Raw genomic sequence first — 16411 nt, forward strand, 5'->3', positions numbered from 1 at the left:
CATATGAACCAGTAGATGAGTGCTCGACTATTGAATAATTTGTGGGACCTCGAAGAAAATCCGCGGTGTAGATGCTGTATCTGGCTTTACTGCGTAAAGGCAAGAGCCGTGATTAGCATAGTCACAATCAATGAAGCACAGGCAGCTCGTGATTAAGGCCCTGCTAGCGCGAACGAATTTGGACTTCTGGTAATGGTCTAAGTGAAAAAGAGGCGGTTTGTTCTATAACCGTACTTCATCATCGCTGTTGATATAGCCGCATCAAGGAGTACACTCGTGACTCATGGGAAGCTATGCATTGACTGATCTATTAAAGGCACCATCCTGGATTCGCCAGCCTTGATCCCCTTCTCCAAATTCGAACGTTCATGACTTCCGCACTGGAACAAGAAATCCTGCAACAAGCTATTTTCAGAAAATGAATTTCATAGGCGGTGTGTCCTTGAACTCTGGAATCCACGATTGGCCACTACGAGGCTGATAAATCATTCAAACAGCTGGTGTTTTGACATTCGCTATATATGATTATTGTGCGTGAAGTATTTCAGTTGGGGGCGACAACTTGATCTTTACTTCACAGTGCTGAAGCTTGGGTCCGAGGTGTGCAAAACACCCTGCGACGTTCATATGTTGAATGTCTGGCTGACCTGAATTAGTTCGACTTTATATGGGTACGATTACTTTTGCCCCACTGGTGACTGCAGCATGTTGATGACGCGTCCTCAGGGTAAAAAGTTCACATGGTCAACTTTGCTTTATGGAACGGTTGGTACACCACACCATTTTAGACGCGTTGTGATCAATAACGGGCGTTGTAATCGCACATTTTTAGATGCGGTATATTGGGTTGATGCACGCAGCGTGAGCACGGACCAGTGCTGACTGTTCTTGAATAACCTCATTCAATTCTGGTGTTAGTTCTAGTATGGGTGAGCACTTGAGATTTATTCATAGCAAGTGCTTGATGTCTTCGGCAGTTGCAAGCATTGGTCTGGCACTGGTATCGGCAAAGGTGAGTGCATCATGCAATGATAATCTGGAATCGCGCGGAAAGTCAGAAATATTAAACGAGAATATATAGATGTCAGTAATATGCTCTAATATCCAATTGTTTTTCACCCTATCTCTAGGTGTAAGAATAGAAGTTCAATAACTCCGAGGAGCTACTACAGCTTGAATTTATGCAGGCTTCTACCTGGATGTGATTACAGAAGGATCAATATTAACCACAATTTCGCTGCTTCAGGGTGTGTTCGATATTTTTCTATGTACAACGTTGATGCACGTTTGTCACATTCCTGATATAGGGATGCTGTGTCTTCGGGTGTACATACTCTTTGGAAAACCGAGGTCGATCTTATTTGTTCTCGGACCATGCTTCATCGTCACCCAGGTCATAAACATTATTTGCTGTCTCCTCTTTGTGGTCCCTAGTGAGAGATACTGGGGTGCGTTGGCTGATCCACCACGTCATTAGTAAATGATTCACGAAATCAATATTGTTGTTAGTAAAAGTGCTTGTCACCAACTCTTGCGCTCTCAACTTGAATTTCGCTAAAAATCGAATGTGGGCAGTCACTGCGTCTAATACTGCTGTCCTGGCGTTTGAAGTCGTTCTGTGTGCATTTGCACTGGGTTACGCTTCCAAACACCTTCCTGCTTGGAGATTACAGGGACAAAGAACAACTAGTCTTGCATGGATCATCCTTCGTGACAACTTCGCTTACTTTTTCATGTGAGTGCACACCACCAAGACTTTGTTTTTCATTATTGATCACCATATGGTATCGGACATCTAGCGCGCTCGTAACGGCTATTTTCTCCACCATAGACCAAGTTCCCTTACTTTCAAATGTGAGAATTACGCTTAATACGGTTATTAAAGTACTGACTCCAACACCGGTCCCCTAGTCACTCATTTTTCCCGTAATATATAATGTAACGCAGACCTTTATATCAGCTATGGCGGGACCATGGTTGATCCTCGGCCTGCGCATGAGGTACTGGAAGGAGATGGAAGCTGAGACAACCAGATCAAGTGAACTGATGACCGTAGCATTCGCGAGCGCCCCACGACAAGTGGAGAGCCAAGACTCGGGTCCAAGCCCTAGCTTGCCGGCATAGCTGGTCTCCTGTACCATGCTTGGTATCATGTTCGCTCACGGAGTAATATATCGCGCATATCTTCCTGAACCAACTCCTCTATATCACTGGCTAATCCTGATTCATGTTTACATGGGCCGAGCCCAGACTCGCTTTCTTGAATTTTATTCCCGCTCATATGTATTGGTTTTCACACATGCACTTTCTAAACCTCAGTAGGTCAGGTCAACCTTACCAGCAAGCTTGTGCAAACGTCACTATTCGTGAGGATGTATGTTTTATTTCTCATTTTTATATCATTAAAATATTTATTTCCGTCATTGCAACATCGCTGCTTCGCTACGATAGAGTCGTGACTCACGTCAAGCAAATCCAAGGTAACGGGTATATATGTACACTAGTAATACATTGGGAGAAACCCTCGCATACTGGATGAAAATAAGTGAAACCGATATAACAGATAGCAATGGCAAAAAGCAAGAGCGCATATAAAACACATTTTCCGAACGATTGTACGCTTAGTGCCATCGTTCTCCTCAGCATGATCCTCGATAGAGTTACTTGCCGTAGCACGGTTCTTCATGGCTTCATTATCTTCGCTGCACAAAAACGGATGTATCAGCTCCACGCTTCCCCTCTAACGGACACAATCTTAACACTCACTCACATATCCCCCTCCTCATCTTCCTCATCCCAATCCACCGCCTCAAACGCCGCATCCCCCTCGCTATGCAGCTTATCCAGCCCCGTCAGCCTCTCAAGATACCCAGTCTCATTGAACGCCTCAAGCATCATATCAAACCCCCTCTCCTCATACGCCTTGAGCACGGCCTCACTGCACCCCGTACATCGGTCGTACGCCGCGCCCGTAATCGGCATCGTCCGGAACTGCGCGAGAAACCCGCGCAGCTGATGCGGGACCAGCCCGAGCACGCTTTCGTTCGCTCCGTCTTCAGAATTCTGAGATTTGGATGACTCGGGCGGTGGCGGCGGGGCGTGGAGGCCTTCGGGATGTTGCAAGAGGGAGACGAGGAGCTCGACGGCGCTCGAAGCTGCGATAGGTGCGAGACCTGGGCGCGTGACGGTGCACATCTGGTCGAGCGTGCGGTCTGTCAGGGACTGTGGGTTGTGTCAGCCTTTTCCGAGGTTTGCCATGAACCGACAGATTGTGTTTACATCGGCAGGTGCGACAATGTCGTTGCAGTAGTAGCACCCCAGGCGTTGGCCCTTGCTAGTCGACGCCCGTGCACCGTGGCGCATCACGAGGTACGTGTCGAAGCCAAGTGCAGCATTCATTACGATCTAATAGAGGCCGCAAAAACATTCGTGAGCGCTCTCCTAGGAAGGATGAAGAAACCCTGTCGAGAGGCGTGAACTTACTTTCCCCTTTGAAGCACCGAGAACGGTGGGCAACCACCGACTCTCCCTCGAATCCATCAGCAAAAACACCGCATCATGCTCATCAAACAGCTTTTCCAGCTCCTCCACATCCTTCTTGGCCTTCTGCGCAAGCTTCCCGTCCTTCCCACCCTCGATCGGATGCCCAGGCATAGGAATCGACAGCTCGATCCCCCGTGTGTTCATCCCCGGGAAGATCTTCTTCAGCGCATTGGCAGCACACTCAGCCTTCGGCTTCCCTCCCTCGAGACAGTCCGCGAACTCGAACAGGGGTTGCCGCACGGGGTTGGAGAACGATACACGCGCAGAGTCGACAAAGGTGATAGTGCGCACGCCCCACCCCATCAGCGTGCGCGCGACGTAGCACCCAAGCGTGCCGGCGCCCAGCAGCAGGCACCGCGTCGACGCGACCTTGTCGAGGTCGAGGGAGGGCATGATGCGCCATCGCATGAGCTTAAGGTTGAGATCGACTGCTTGGTCCGCGAGCCTACCAACAAGAGTTAGTACTAAGCTTTGGACATCACGAGACGCGAATGGCGTACCTCGTCGGGTCCATCATAGGCGCCAGATCTGCCATTCTCGGGATCAACTTCTCCTCGACCCCACCGTCTTTGCCCCTCGCAGGCGCCTTCTCCCACCCAACAGCCTTGGTCGGCCCGGCGATTGTCGCACCAGCAGGGAGCGACACGACACCGAAGCGACTCTTCCAGCCACCACTAGAGGCAGCCGACGGGACATCCGAGTCACGCCAACAGAGAACACGCACGGCGCTCGAGTCGGTGGGGTAGTGTACGTGCAGGTATGAGAGCAGGTTGCGTAGTGGCCATCCTGGATTTTGAGGTTGTGCGGAGGGATCGACGAAACCGATCGTTCGCTAAGGCGGTTCCACATGAGTGTACTGAAACTGGTGATAGAAATGATAAAGTGAAGGGTGTTGAAATACCTGCTCAGGCGCAACATTTGCAAAGAAGCTTTGATAATTCTCGACCATGTCCATTTCAACATCGTCACCAGCCGGCCTGATGAGGAAGAACGCGCTTGGCTTCGCGCTTAAGCGTGTATGGATAGTCGAAAGCTTTCAGCGATTACATTCTTCAGCCATTCAAACAGGCAGAATGTGCGCAGGTACCCACCTGCTTTGCGCTCGACTCCTCGCTCGCGGCCTTCCATCCTCCTTGAGCGATCTGCCACGAAGGCTCGGCCGGGAATGCAGGGAACGCGAACCAGTAATGGTACCTATACTTCTTCAGATCCGCGAACGTGATCAGGGAGAAGCGTGTCAGCATGGACGTGTCCTTGTCCTTCGTGACGCTGTCCCATATCTATGCGTACAAAGAGGGGAGAGTACGAGATAGGTGACGGTGAACAGAAGGCTGCATAAGTCTTGGGCACGAAGATATGAACACAAGCGGAGCGCACCTTGTTGCTCAAGTTGTTGAGCAGCTCCTTCTTCTTTGCGGCTTTGAAATCCTCAATCGTATTGTAGTTCTTGAACTCGCCCTGTACAGGAATCGCAAAGTTTGCTGTCCTATGCGGCACGCGTTAGTCAGCCACCCACCTTACACAAGTTGGATGCTTGCATTCCTCAACAGCTACACCGCGCCACGAAGAAAGCCAGTTGAAAGAGCACTCACTGAACTTCCTTGAATGCATCTTCGCCCAGTGCAAAGTTACACGGCATCGCGATCTCCCCGCCTGTCTCCCTATCTTTGATTGATCTACCCGGAGCGTACGATCCGCCGATGGTCAATGTATCATCCGAGAGCTTGAGCACGTCGATCTTTACCCGGGTGAGCTCATGCCAGAACCCAGGGTGCACGATCGACGAGAAGGATACGAATTTGACGACTTCCATCGTGCTCGTCGCCTTCGTTGGCTGGAAAGTTTAGGCTTTGATGATCGAGGGAGAGGATGGAGAAGAGATAAAGGGAGAAAAAGACAACGATATCTGGAGCCCGCACACACGCGTTAGTCAGTGCTTCTCGTCGACCTGATAGCGAAGGTCTAGGGGTACCTTCATAAGGAAACCTCGGCCCTCGGAGCGGAAGCTTCTACTCGTTTTGGGAAATGCCCCTATCTTTCCTTCGCTTATCTGTTACGCTGAGCCAGGTGGACATGCCAGTGTAGGCCTTCAAGCAGAGCGAACTTTCCGGATCAGCAGGGGCGAGCACACTCATGTTGGGAGGACATAAAGGGGAGATGGTGCTCAATCTGCGCCTCTACGCGACGCATTACCCGAACGGACGTTACCGTAGCTGAACGCCCTCCAACGTCACGATCCCACTCGAGTCTACTGTCTCGGTATTCTGGTGCCAAATCACAAAGCGTTTTGATCGTGCTCGCTAAACTGGTGAAATTCACTTGAGCAGTTCAGACCTGCAACATTATGTCGGAACTTTCTCACGAGCATCGCTAACCTTTGGGAACCATTCCAATGCTGTCTGGCATTTAATTGCATTAAAATGAAAGGCACTTACGATCACAAAGCTTTTCCATCGGCAAGGGGAATCATGTCAATGAGCCGGGCCAATCATAGCGATGGCATAGAGATGTCATCGCAATGGGGCACAGGATGACGCCATGGAGATGCATTGTGATCGATCAGAATCACATGGCCATGCGCGTGCGGGCGCGCCAGGAACGCCTCATTACAAAGGGATCATAATGATCGGAGAAGCATCCCAAAATGGTTAACTGTCCGTCGGACGGCTACTAAGCGACTTCAAGTTTTATTACTACCGTTCTATTGGTTTTGTTACTACTTATTGCTGATCCCTTACTTACGTTTCTTACTTATGTTTACTTACGTTACTTACACACGCTGCCTTCACAATTTGTTATACGGTTGTAGAATTATTACTTATTAATCATTATTAGTTGGCGTAGCCCGGATTCGAACACTTGCACTCTAAGAATAATAAAGGTGAAAGTACTCACTAGCATAGTTCCCGCTAGGCCATGATGGCTCTTAACACTAAAGATACTCGGTTCCCTATATACTGATTTATGCGGGACTATTATAATAGCAGTCTTTCAAATCTAATCAATCGCTTTTTGTGATGTTGCACTAAACACAGAGGCGCGTACCATCACTCAATCTCACATATAGAAAAAGGGTAGTCACGAGAATGAATAGAAGTTGTATACTAAGTATATTACTAAGTATACACGAGCTATAGAGCTAGTATATGATGAATTCGAGTACTTCTAGGTAGCCTTGTTGCGTTTAGCACCGCCGGCGCTGCGCTTCGCCTTGCTAGATGACTCCTGATCCCCATCCTGGGTCGACCGGGCCGTTTGGCGGGTCCTGCGGGCGGGTTTCGTGGCGAGAACGTCAGCCTGAGTTGGTACATCTGCAGGGATGATCTCAAGGGATGCCGCCGAGGCGGAGCTCGAAGGCTGCTGCGCGAGCGAGGTGGACGGAACGGGCGATGCACGAACCGATCGAGCGCGAGCGCTAGAAACCGCCGGCGCAGTGTCGACCGGCGCGGTCGAGTCCGTAATAGACAACTGACCGATCTGCTGCTGAATCTTGAGAGCAGCGGATGCAGAGTCCGAGTTGGCCGGGGCACCGGAAGGTTCGGGCTCGGCTGACATGGTACGGGCCTGGAGCTTGTCGAAAAGAGAGTTGGCGCGATCGATTGGATCACGAGGCGCTGCACGACCGGCCTTCTTCGTAGATCCGGATTTGGGGAAAAGGATCGCGTCCCAATACGCTAGCAACTTGTCGGTCCATTCGAGGTTTCTGTTCAATACAGCGAGGTACTCGTCGAATCGAGCATCCCAGTTGACGTGCGTGACTTTGCCCGTGGAATTGAAGTCGTTGTCCATAGTAAGTCGGTGGATTACCTAGAGATCGGGTTAGCTAGCGGGTCGACAAGTAGTTAGAATTATACGTACTAAAATTGCTAAGGCACAAATGAGACCAGGCGTGACCCCCTTCATGCTCCACCTCACCGCGCGCGGTCTCGGACCGCCAGAGCCGCCGCGACCGTTCAACGAAGACGGTCCGAATAGAGCAGCTTTAGCCGCCTGACATATGAAGTTAGAATAGCATTAACAAGTTTAAAAAAAACTCACATTGATTAAAGCGGTCGCCCTAAAGAGCTCTTCACCGTCAGGAAGGCTGGGATCCTGGAAAAGGATCCTCGGAAAGGTGGGGACGGCATCTACCTCCTCCTCCTCCTCCTCCTCCTTGTCACCCTCATTGCTGGCGCGTTCCTCCGAGTCGTCGGATGCAAACGGGTCCTCGAGAAGCCACTTAACGACGGGATCCTTCGGGAGGTTCTCCGCAGTCGAGAGCCCAAGGCTGCCGATGTTGAGCCCGGCATAAATATGCGGGCACTGAGACTTGACGGAGTTGACGAAGATGCCGATTTCAGACCTCGCGCCTTGAAGAAACTAAGAGCATAAATTAGAATAAACAAAGTGAAGGAATGAACACTGTTAATATACGTACCTTTTCCTGGAAATTCGGGTAGTTGGCGACAGCCTTGCGTAGTTCGGGCGACAGGAACTTGACGAACTCGGTGACTAGACAGCGGCGGCGTTTTTCGATGTCCTTGAACCGTGATGGATGACGAGGATCGAGAGGCTCGACACCACGAAGCGGGAACAAATAGTTGGGGGGGATGAGGCGAAATAGATAGACGAACTGGCGACCGACTTCGATGACCTTGGATTCGATAGTCGTAGGCTTCCTCTTTGACGTGGCCTGGGCGAGCTCCTCCTCTAGCTCCTGGATGCGACGGCGGAGCTCCAAGATTGTCGAATGAGACTTAGTGCATTGAGCTTGCGCGAATTTCAAGCCCTGAAACAGTGAGTCAGTGAGATGGAACGCGACGAGAGAACGTACCGAGCGTAATTGAGGCACGGTTGCGTTGTCAGCATCCGTGGCCATGACTCGAGCCTGCGCCAAGGTTTCATCCGTCGTTTCCTGGGCCCTGTTGTCAGCGGCATCGCCGTCGCCGTTGGCTTCGTCCTCGTCGGATTTATCCTCGTCGGAAGTGCTTGACTCGATGTCGCGCATCGCGTCGCGGTAATCCTCGCCTGCGGGGTCGGACATGACGGTAAAGGGAATAGGGAGCAGGAGCCGTTCGACGTACCATAGAAGTACTCGGCGACAGCCTGTGTGAGTAACGCAGGCCGGTTGCAGCATGGACACTGCAAGGCCGCACGAAGGAATCATGCAAGGGGAAAGAAGGCTGCATGGTCACTGCCATGCCGCCTCGTGTATAATCGATCTCTTTGCTAGACCTGTGCGCACAGCGAATCAGAGTGAGTAGATCTTGAGTGATAAGGAATTGAGCATGCACCACTTACGTTTTCACCTCCCAATATGCTCCCTGGTGGGAGCAGAGATCCAACGCGCATATCTGGAGCATGAAAGTCAGCAACGAAGGGGCCAAAACCTCAAGGCATATTACAGGAAGATGCTCACCTCGTGATCGGACGCCCTTGATGCTCGCGGTTTCGCCGTGGGTCTCAACGTGAGATAGAACCGCGGTGGAATATATTGGTCTGCGGTGTGGTAGTAGAGTCAGGGCCGGATCCTCTCGAAGTACGCGTGTAACGGCAGATCAACCTGTACGCAAGAGGCAACTTGAGTAATAAGTTAGAACGCGATGCGAGTGTGATCTACAGTCCTGCGTGATCTCCCATTGGGCCTCTGGATAGAATAAGAATAGGAATCACTCACTAACGTCGAGGCAACCTTTTGGGGATTCTGAAAGACTTACTGATCGTATCAGGGAGGGACTATACACGCCGAAATGCTGTGGCAGCAACAGCACGAGGCTGCTCCATGATGCCGAGCATCAGAGCCTCGTTGACGCTGCGGATGCACTGATTCTTGTTCCAGGAGCTGACGGCGTGGCAGTTCGGTGGTGTAAAGTTCCTCGAGGACGAGTACTCGTCAGGCGCCAGGCGAGATTGAGCGAGTTGAAGTCCACGGACGAGGGCACGAGGAAGACAGGCTGCAAATATGACGTAAGGGATTAATAAGATCGGAATACTAGCTCTGCGAGTGGACTGCTGACAGACCATATGTACAGCATAATGAGATCGTGTGGGTGTTGGACGTGGTCAAGGGCGGAGAGAGTGTTGTAAGCGAAAGGGGACTCCATGAAGATGGGGGCTGTGGGGGTGCCCGAGGTGATCGGCGTCCGATCGAAAGTGAGGCGTAGAAAAAATCGTGTCGGTGTTGTGAGTGGTTCTTCGAAACGTAGATGAGGAGGGCGACCTGACGAATAATAATAGGACTTGAAGAAGGAACAACCATCAATCTACGATCGATAAAAAAATCAGCAGACTTACATTGGAGATTTAGACTAGAAAACCACAGCGGGGACGTCTGTTTGCAACGTGTCATTACGACGCTTTTGTTCAGTAGAGAAATACGAAACTTACCTACATAGAATAGATGCGTTAGAGTGTCTAAAGAAGAAACACCGATACAAATAGTAAATGCACCAAAAGTTCATCTTATTGTAGCCCTGCCCACTTGAGATCCTTCATTCGAAGGAACATGTCCCCGTCAATATAGTCATTGACAAGGAACTCGTCGGGTCGACGAAAGTCGGGGAACAGGAGGGCACCTCGAATGATGGAGTCAGCGGGGATAACAAAGGCTTCGGATCGGGGTTGAGCTTTGACTCGCAGGAATCCAAGATCGGTATCCGTTCGGCGAGTGCGAGGGCCTTTCTCTGAGTCCACTACGCCGGTGTATGGCTGTACGAGTACAGCCTGGAAAGGCGTGCAGTTTGCGCCGAGTTCAGGGATGGTGAATTTGAAAGGGAAAATCAACCGAACAATCCCGAAGGCGTCGGGATCTGCGTCGAGGTGAACGATCGCGCAGTCATACCGTGGTTTATCGTAGAAGCTGGGAGTGCACCGGAGGAGATCCGTGCACATCTTCCAGGTTTCTACTGACTCGTAGTTTATCTTCATATAGCGGAACTCTTGAACCTATGGAATAAATTGATGGATAATTATTACAAATGCTCACGCTATGAATACGAATAGACATACAATGAATCCGTCGCGAACCTTGACAGGCGGCCCGATATAATCACGATGCGGGAGGCAGACTTCGTTGATGAACGTCTTGAGAGACTTGCGGAAATTGATGAACGCTCGATCCGAGGAGCGATATGAGCTGACGAGTTCTTTGACCGTTTGAGGAGTCGTTGGCGAGCCAAAGTAGAAGTGGCCTTCGAATTCTGGACCAAGCCAGTCGTCGTGATGGTCAGAGACTGACAGGCGAGCCTTTAGTCTCCTTTCCTGAGCCTGGATTCGATCCTCGATGATAGAAACAGCGAGACGATGATCCTCGACTCTGAGTATCTTTTAAATGATATTAATATTAGTCTCTCCGAAAGGCATAGTCAGAAACTGCGTACCTGCTTTTCGACTTTCTTACCGCTACACCGGAGAAGATATGATCTCTTGAAGGGTGGATGCACGCCTTCGTTGATCCTAGTTGTAGAATTGCGACTGACGCCCTTCTGGCGGAGGTCCTCGACTGCGTGCTTAAGAACGGCGTGGTTTTTCGGGAAGTCCCAATTGATCTTCAAGTCTTCAATTCGAAACCTCGCTTCCTTTGCAGCATCAATATACACCTGTAAAATACACGACAGTTTATGAGCATTCAGTCTCGATACTAGAATTTACTCACATCTAACCGCTTTCCGTAGCGCTCGACCTCCTTATCGAGAGCTTCCAGCGTCTCGTCTGTCTGAACATCCAGTCCGAAGTAGGAGTCTATTTCGAGGTAGCTACTCAGTAAGCAAAGTAAAGTATGGAACTCAGGAGATTGCGCCGGTTTGATTATATTGTGAGCAGCGAATAGCATTTGCTACAGCGCTGCATTAGCTATTAAAGACGAGAGACTAATAATGACGACTTACTCGAGAGATATCTCTGAATTTGTTCCCATCACTGAAGGAAACGGTACTGACCCCGCTGAAATGAGCGAGGCCACGCCAGCTCGGAAGCTCGGAAAACCTGCAACCGCGATGTTCAACCGGACATCTTAATGAAAATATGAACAACTTACTGTCTATCTAGCTTCCCAAGATACTCGCGGCTTCTGTCGAAGCTCTTGAGGATCTTGATCAGCTCTGGCTGAATGTGCTTGCCATATAAACCATGATGGAATGCGTGGAGGTGGTCAACTGACACAGCCTCAGCTGGATCTGAGCTTCGAAGAAGCCAAAACGCGTTCTGATGTGATAACATTGGTCAAATGAGTCTACAGAGAACAGTCAACCACACACCTCGACCGGCCTCCAGCTCTCTTTCTCGAGTTGTTCCTTGGCCGCTTTCTTCTTGGACCGGTCGCCGGACTTGAAGTCAGTATAGAGAGACTGGGCGAACTCAGCAGAGCGCCGAGGATAGTCCTCCGACCACCTGCTTTGGCGCTCAGATGGCACCAAACAGATAGGGCAGGGAAAGTTGCCCATTGCTCCTCGGATAAGAGCCATGACACATCTATAATGTCAGAAATGTCAGAAATGAAACAAAGAAACCAGTGGAACCTGTTCGACGTACTGTTCCTCATAATCGGCAGATAGAATGAGGATAACCAGAAAAAGCCACCGAGGCACCCCGTCGAAACAGTCCGTGAAATAATAACCGGTATGCGAGTAATGTTTAGCACCCTCGAACATTTTGGCTACCGACTTGTGCCACACTACACGCTTCAGCGTTGTGTAGCTTAGAGTGCCCTCCTTCTCAGCATCCCCTGGAAGCTGATCGCCCAAGTATGGCCTCTGTCAATGTCCCGCACGAGTGTAACATAAGTAAGGAAACTCACCAGTGGTAACCACCCCACAACTCGTCCGCCTCCGACACCTCGTCCGTTTCGAATGTCAGCGGGAAGGTTGGCACACCTGGCAACGATCGGATAACCTTGCACGTTTCCGGCGCTAGATAGTCGTGTTTTGTCAGCATAGAAAACGTACGCGAGAGGTACTGATGGAGCGTCCGAGTGTTGTGGCAGTGAGTCCTGCTCACAATATTGTATTAGGCAGTCTTCGCTAGAGTGCAGCAAACGAGCTCACCTGTACGTTCCACCATCGATCGGCGGTCCAAGGTTCGTCGATGAACCTGACGTATTCGCTTTCGGGCCCCGGTTTTCCGTTATGCTTATATACGCGTTGTGCATCCCACACGAAGTGGGGAGCGAGCTGCTCATTATGCAGCAAGTCGAGGCTCCAATCCCAGAGATCGCGGCCCATAAAATTGAGCTCGATTTCGTCGTTCTTGTGTTCGAGGTTGATAGGATATTCCTGAAACTATTACATAGCTAATACATACATGTTGTTTTACAGTAATGCAGCGTTGACAAAACTTACAGGAGCAAACTCCTTCGCTGCCTCATCACAAACCTTCCGAAGGTCCCGAGAATTAGTCAGGGTAATGTCCTTCTTCTTGTTGACTAGATCTGTCATGAGGGATAAGAGTCGATTAACGAGTGAGTCAGAGAGATTGGCGTCCACGGCGATCGAAGCGAACTCGCTATCGCCTCGAGATCGAAAAGGGAACCAGGGTTTGACGTCTTCTTTAACGTCGGGTATATACGACCGGGAGCGGAAGGTGTCGTAGGAGTCGTACTGAGTCGTCTCGGCCCGTCGACCCTTTGGCTGGTACTCAGTCTTGAACTCCGTAGGGTTACCGTGTGATCGAGTCGACGAAAAGTTCACCGACATGGGGGGCGGGGACACGCGTCCAGAGTGAGCCATCGACGAACCTGCATTCGAGCTCGAGATTGAATCCGAGCCTAGACGAGTGTTAGTATAGCGCCATAGATATTCGAGAGGTAACAAAATGCTTACGCGACCGCAGGTCGTCTGAATAGCGATCGTCCGTAGTCTGAATGGGATGGTTGTCGAGAGGCTGGTCATCGAAGGGCGGATCGTCGAGAATCTTGAAGTCTGGTTCCGTTATTGCGATCTCCATGTACTGAGCGAACGGATCCGGTACTTTTTCGTGGATTAGAATAAGAGCGAGGCTTCGTTATATTACACAATATAACTCACCTGTGTCCAAAGACTGATCGAGGGTGGGCCCGCGAAATGAAGAGGCTGCCTCAGCGATTGTTGACAGATCACGATGTGCTTGTTTTTTTGCTAGGAATACGAGCAGCCTTGTAAATCTGAACGCAGAAAAGATCAACGCCAGCGACGCACCTTTTCGTTCGCTCTTTATGCGCCGCTTTTCGTATACCTCGTCCCCTTCCTTCCCCTCGTGACGTCGTTTACATGCGGTGAGATGAGTGGCCCTAGCTCCCTTAGCCTTCGCATCGAAGAGCTTTGGGCAGTACAGGCACTTGGTTTTGTCGGCGCTCAGGCTCGCTGCTGCGCGTGCAGTTCGCTTAGGGCGCTCCGCGGGCATTCGTTGAAAGCGACGTTTGCGGGCGGGACAGAGTACTGGTTTAGAAGTGTAAGATTAGCGAACTGATTACTGAGGTTGGATGACATCACCTACAAGCTAGTGAGCGAGTGTACGCGAGTACCCGGGTGGCGAGACTTCCTAGATACGTTGAAGGAGTTGAAAGAGGTGCGGTTGAGGTGTGGACGAGTTCAAAGAAAGGGATCGAAGAGAGAAGTTCGTTGAGAATGAAGGAAGGACCCGGATTAGTGGACGCCTGATGGGTGAAGGATGGGTGGAAAAAAGGCGGAGAGAAAGCGTTTTTATTATGATGAGTACTGCCGTATGAGCGTGGAGCTGATGATGGACCTACAGTCGAATACTGGCGGACTTGTGCAATACCACGCACGTCCAGTGACAAAGTATCGACGCGAGTATAGCTGATGGAGTCTATGAAAGCGCGAACTCACCGGGCAGTTAGTTGTTGAAGGTTGAGTGATAGCGGTTAGGCTTATAGCTGACGATAGTAGTCGTTCGGTGTAGAGAGAAGACTTAGATGATATTCATGGTAGCGACTGTATATATATGACAGGAGCGTGTGAAGTCACTACCGTATTCGTAACTACTATGCAGTCCAAGTCCCACGGTAATGCAGGACGGCTACGTAAGCAGAACGTGGCCCTATGCGATGAACGCGGAGCCACACGAGTGCGTAAGCGCTTAAGTTACCAGTAGGATACTAAGCGCCTGAATAGACGTATGAAGGCGATGTTTACTTGTAGACCTCTAGGAGGAACATCGCCGTACAGGAGGCTTCTGGATGAACCAATAAAGCCGTAAAGGGTCGAATACTAGACGTAAATCTGACACCCCCCCTCGAATCGTATTCGCTTTACTGCTTGAGCAATGGCGACCGGAAGAAGAGAGATATCTCACGACAGTACTTGACAAATTTAACCAACGGCAAGTTTTTGGTAAACAAGTCCGCTGGATTTTCGGTGCCCGGGATCCAAAAGAGGTCTATGACACCATCCTCGTATAGTTCCCGGACGTAATGATAACGGATGTTGATGTGTTTACTCCGCTTCTCAGTTACAGGGTTCGCAATGTTATGCAGGGCTCCCTGGTTATCGCCCACGATCGGAATAGCACCGACCTGCAGACACTCAAGTTCGCCCATCATTTGAGCGAACCATTTGGCCTGGCAAGAACAGTCCGAGATGGACATGTACTCGGCTTCAACCGTAGACAGAGCCACGGATTTCTGGAGATATGAGGACCAAGATATTGGTCCGTTTGCCATCATGAAGACATGGCCGGTCGTCGACTTGGCGGTGGAATCACCAGCCCAATCGGCGTCGGCAAAGGCGACGAAGCCTTTCCGCAGAGTCCCGTTGTACTCGATGTAGTAATCTTGTGTCCCTACTAAATAGCGCAGTATGTACTTTGCTCTGTTCAGGTGGTCCTCTGAAGGGTTGGCGGCATGCCGTGACAAATGTGTTACTGCGAAGGCTATATCAGGCCTCGTCCCAATCATCAAATAGATGAGGGACCCGATCAGTTCTTGGTATTCCTGTCGGCGCACTGGGTTTACCGGGTCTGGATTTGGTATTGCCGTGTACCCCGTAGGGAGTGGCGTAGGCGCTGAGCGCGCGTTGTGGTAACCAAAGCGCACAAGGACTTTTCGCAGGTAATCCGATTGGTCAAGACGAATAGTCGTCAAGTTGGGCCTGGTCAGTCGCATGCGCAGGAATTCTTTGGTATCACCAAGATCCCGACATTCCCAGCGTTTCATGAACGCAGCCTTCACGCGGATTAAAACCTCACGATCCGGCCCAAAGAACAAAGCGTCGTCAACGTAGATCACCGCAATGACCATGTTGGTAGTGCGATGCTTGAACTTGTAGACACCAGCATCAGACTGGATTTGTTCGAAGCCCAGCTCCTTTAGGGATTTGCGAAGAGCCTGCCACCATTGGCGGCCAGCTTGCTTCAACCCGTATAGAGCCTTGTGCAAGCGCCAAACCTTGCGCAAGTTGTTGGGGGTGTGAAACCCCTTCGGCACCTCCATATAAATCTCCTCATCCAGATCGCCATAAAGATAGGCGTTCCGCACATCGAGGCCAGAGACGTACCAGCCTTTGAGCGCTGCGAGTGCCAGTATGGTGCGAACGGTTTCGAAGCGCACTACTGGGGAGAAGACTTCGGAGAAGTCGATGCCTTCGCGCTGGGAAAAACCCTTAGCGACCAGGCGTGCCTTTCGGCGGCCATCTGTTTTTATGTCGAATACCCATCGACACCTAATCACCCTACGACCGGGCGGTAGGTCAACTTCCGTGAAGACACCCCGTCGGACGAGAGCTTCGATCTCATCACGACAAGCCTGCATCCAGGCTTCCGACTCCTCGGCGGGTAATGTGATTATGTCTTCATACTTCCATTCCCTCACGTTTGCGAGGTCTGGTCCAAGATTTGCGGATGCTGCGTACGCGTGTAAGAGCATACGATCCACAAACTTTGCTGCTGCTTCCTTCGCCGA

The 16411-nt window shown here is 50.7% G+C and overlaps 4 protein-coding genes across 4 annotated transcripts; 1 reads left to right on the forward strand and 3 right to left on the reverse strand.

The window, feature by feature from the left end:
- Positions 1-418: 418 nt before the first annotated feature.
- Positions 419-2124, forward strand: CONPUDRAFT_77290 (uncharacterized protein; the record flags this gene model as incomplete). The annotated part of the gene is made up of 9 exons (XM_007776154.1): positions 419-434; positions 581-600; positions 727-861; positions 955-1012; positions 1188-1247; positions 1308-1448; positions 1510-1735; positions 1800-1854; positions 1948-2124. 9 exons carry the CDS (start codon positions 419-421, stop codon positions 2122-2124), a joined length of 888 nt encoding a protein of 295 aa, XP_007774344.1.
- Positions 2125-2493: 369 nt separating this feature from the next.
- On the reverse strand, positions 2494-5475 carry CONPUDRAFT_169421 (E1-like protein-activating). The gene is made up of 9 exons (XM_007776155.1): positions 5136-5475; positions 4921-5029; positions 4635-4823; positions 4445-4576; positions 4044-4375; positions 3484-3988; positions 3280-3405; positions 2767-3222; positions 2494-2702 (listed from the first exon to the last, which is right to left on the reverse strand). The coding sequence occupies exons 1-8, from the start codon at positions 5354-5356 to the stop codon at positions 2767-2769; spliced, it is 2070 nt and encodes a 689-aa protein (XP_007774345.1). The 5' UTR covers positions 5357-5475; the 3' UTR covers positions 2494-2702.
- A 1233-nt stretch (positions 5476-6708) lies between these two features.
- On the reverse strand, positions 6709-8566 carry CONPUDRAFT_159095 (uncharacterized protein; the record flags this gene model as incomplete). Its single annotated transcript, XM_007776156.1, has 5 exons — positions 6709-7350; positions 7402-7533; positions 7582-7902; positions 7961-8311; positions 8357-8566. The coding sequence occupies 5 exons, from the start codon at positions 8564-8566 to the stop codon at positions 6709-6711; spliced, it is 1656 nt and encodes a 551-aa protein (XP_007774346.1).
- Positions 8567-9984: 1418 nt separating this feature from the next.
- On the reverse strand, positions 9985-13211 carry CONPUDRAFT_65680 (uncharacterized protein; the record flags this gene model as incomplete). The annotated part of the gene is made up of 11 exons (XM_007775904.1): positions 9985-10467; positions 10531-10845; positions 10902-11099; positions 11177-11356; positions 11409-11505; positions 11558-11724; positions 11778-11991; positions 12052-12251; positions 12317-12511; positions 12564-12797; positions 12849-13211. 11 exons carry the CDS (start codon positions 13209-13211, stop codon positions 9985-9987), a joined length of 2646 nt encoding a protein of 881 aa, XP_007774094.1.
- Between the last annotated feature and the right edge of the window lie 3200 nt (positions 13212-16411).

This window comes from Coniophora puteana (genome assembly GCF_000271625.1).
Source record: "Coniophora puteana RWD-64-598 SS2 unplaced genomic scaffold CONPUscaffold_16, whole genome shotgun sequence".
NCBI classification, from domain to species: Eukaryota; Fungi; Basidiomycota; class Agaricomycetes; order Boletales; family Coniophoraceae; genus Coniophora; species Coniophora puteana.

Bases quoted from the DNA above. Each gene is read 5' to 3' on its own strand.
- CONPUDRAFT_169421 (XM_007776155.1), bottom strand. From the start codon at position 5,356: ATGGAAGTCGTCAAATTCGTATCCTTCTCGTCGATCGTGCACCCTGGG. The intron at 3,989-4,043 runs GTACGCCATTCG...TCTTGTTGGTAG, and splicing joins CCTATGATGGACCCGACGAG to GCTCGCGGACCAAGCAGTCG. The intron at 3,406-3,483 runs GTAAGTTCACGC...GGCCTCTATTAG, and splicing joins TCGGTGCTTCAAAGGGGAAA to ATCGTAATGAATGCTGCACT.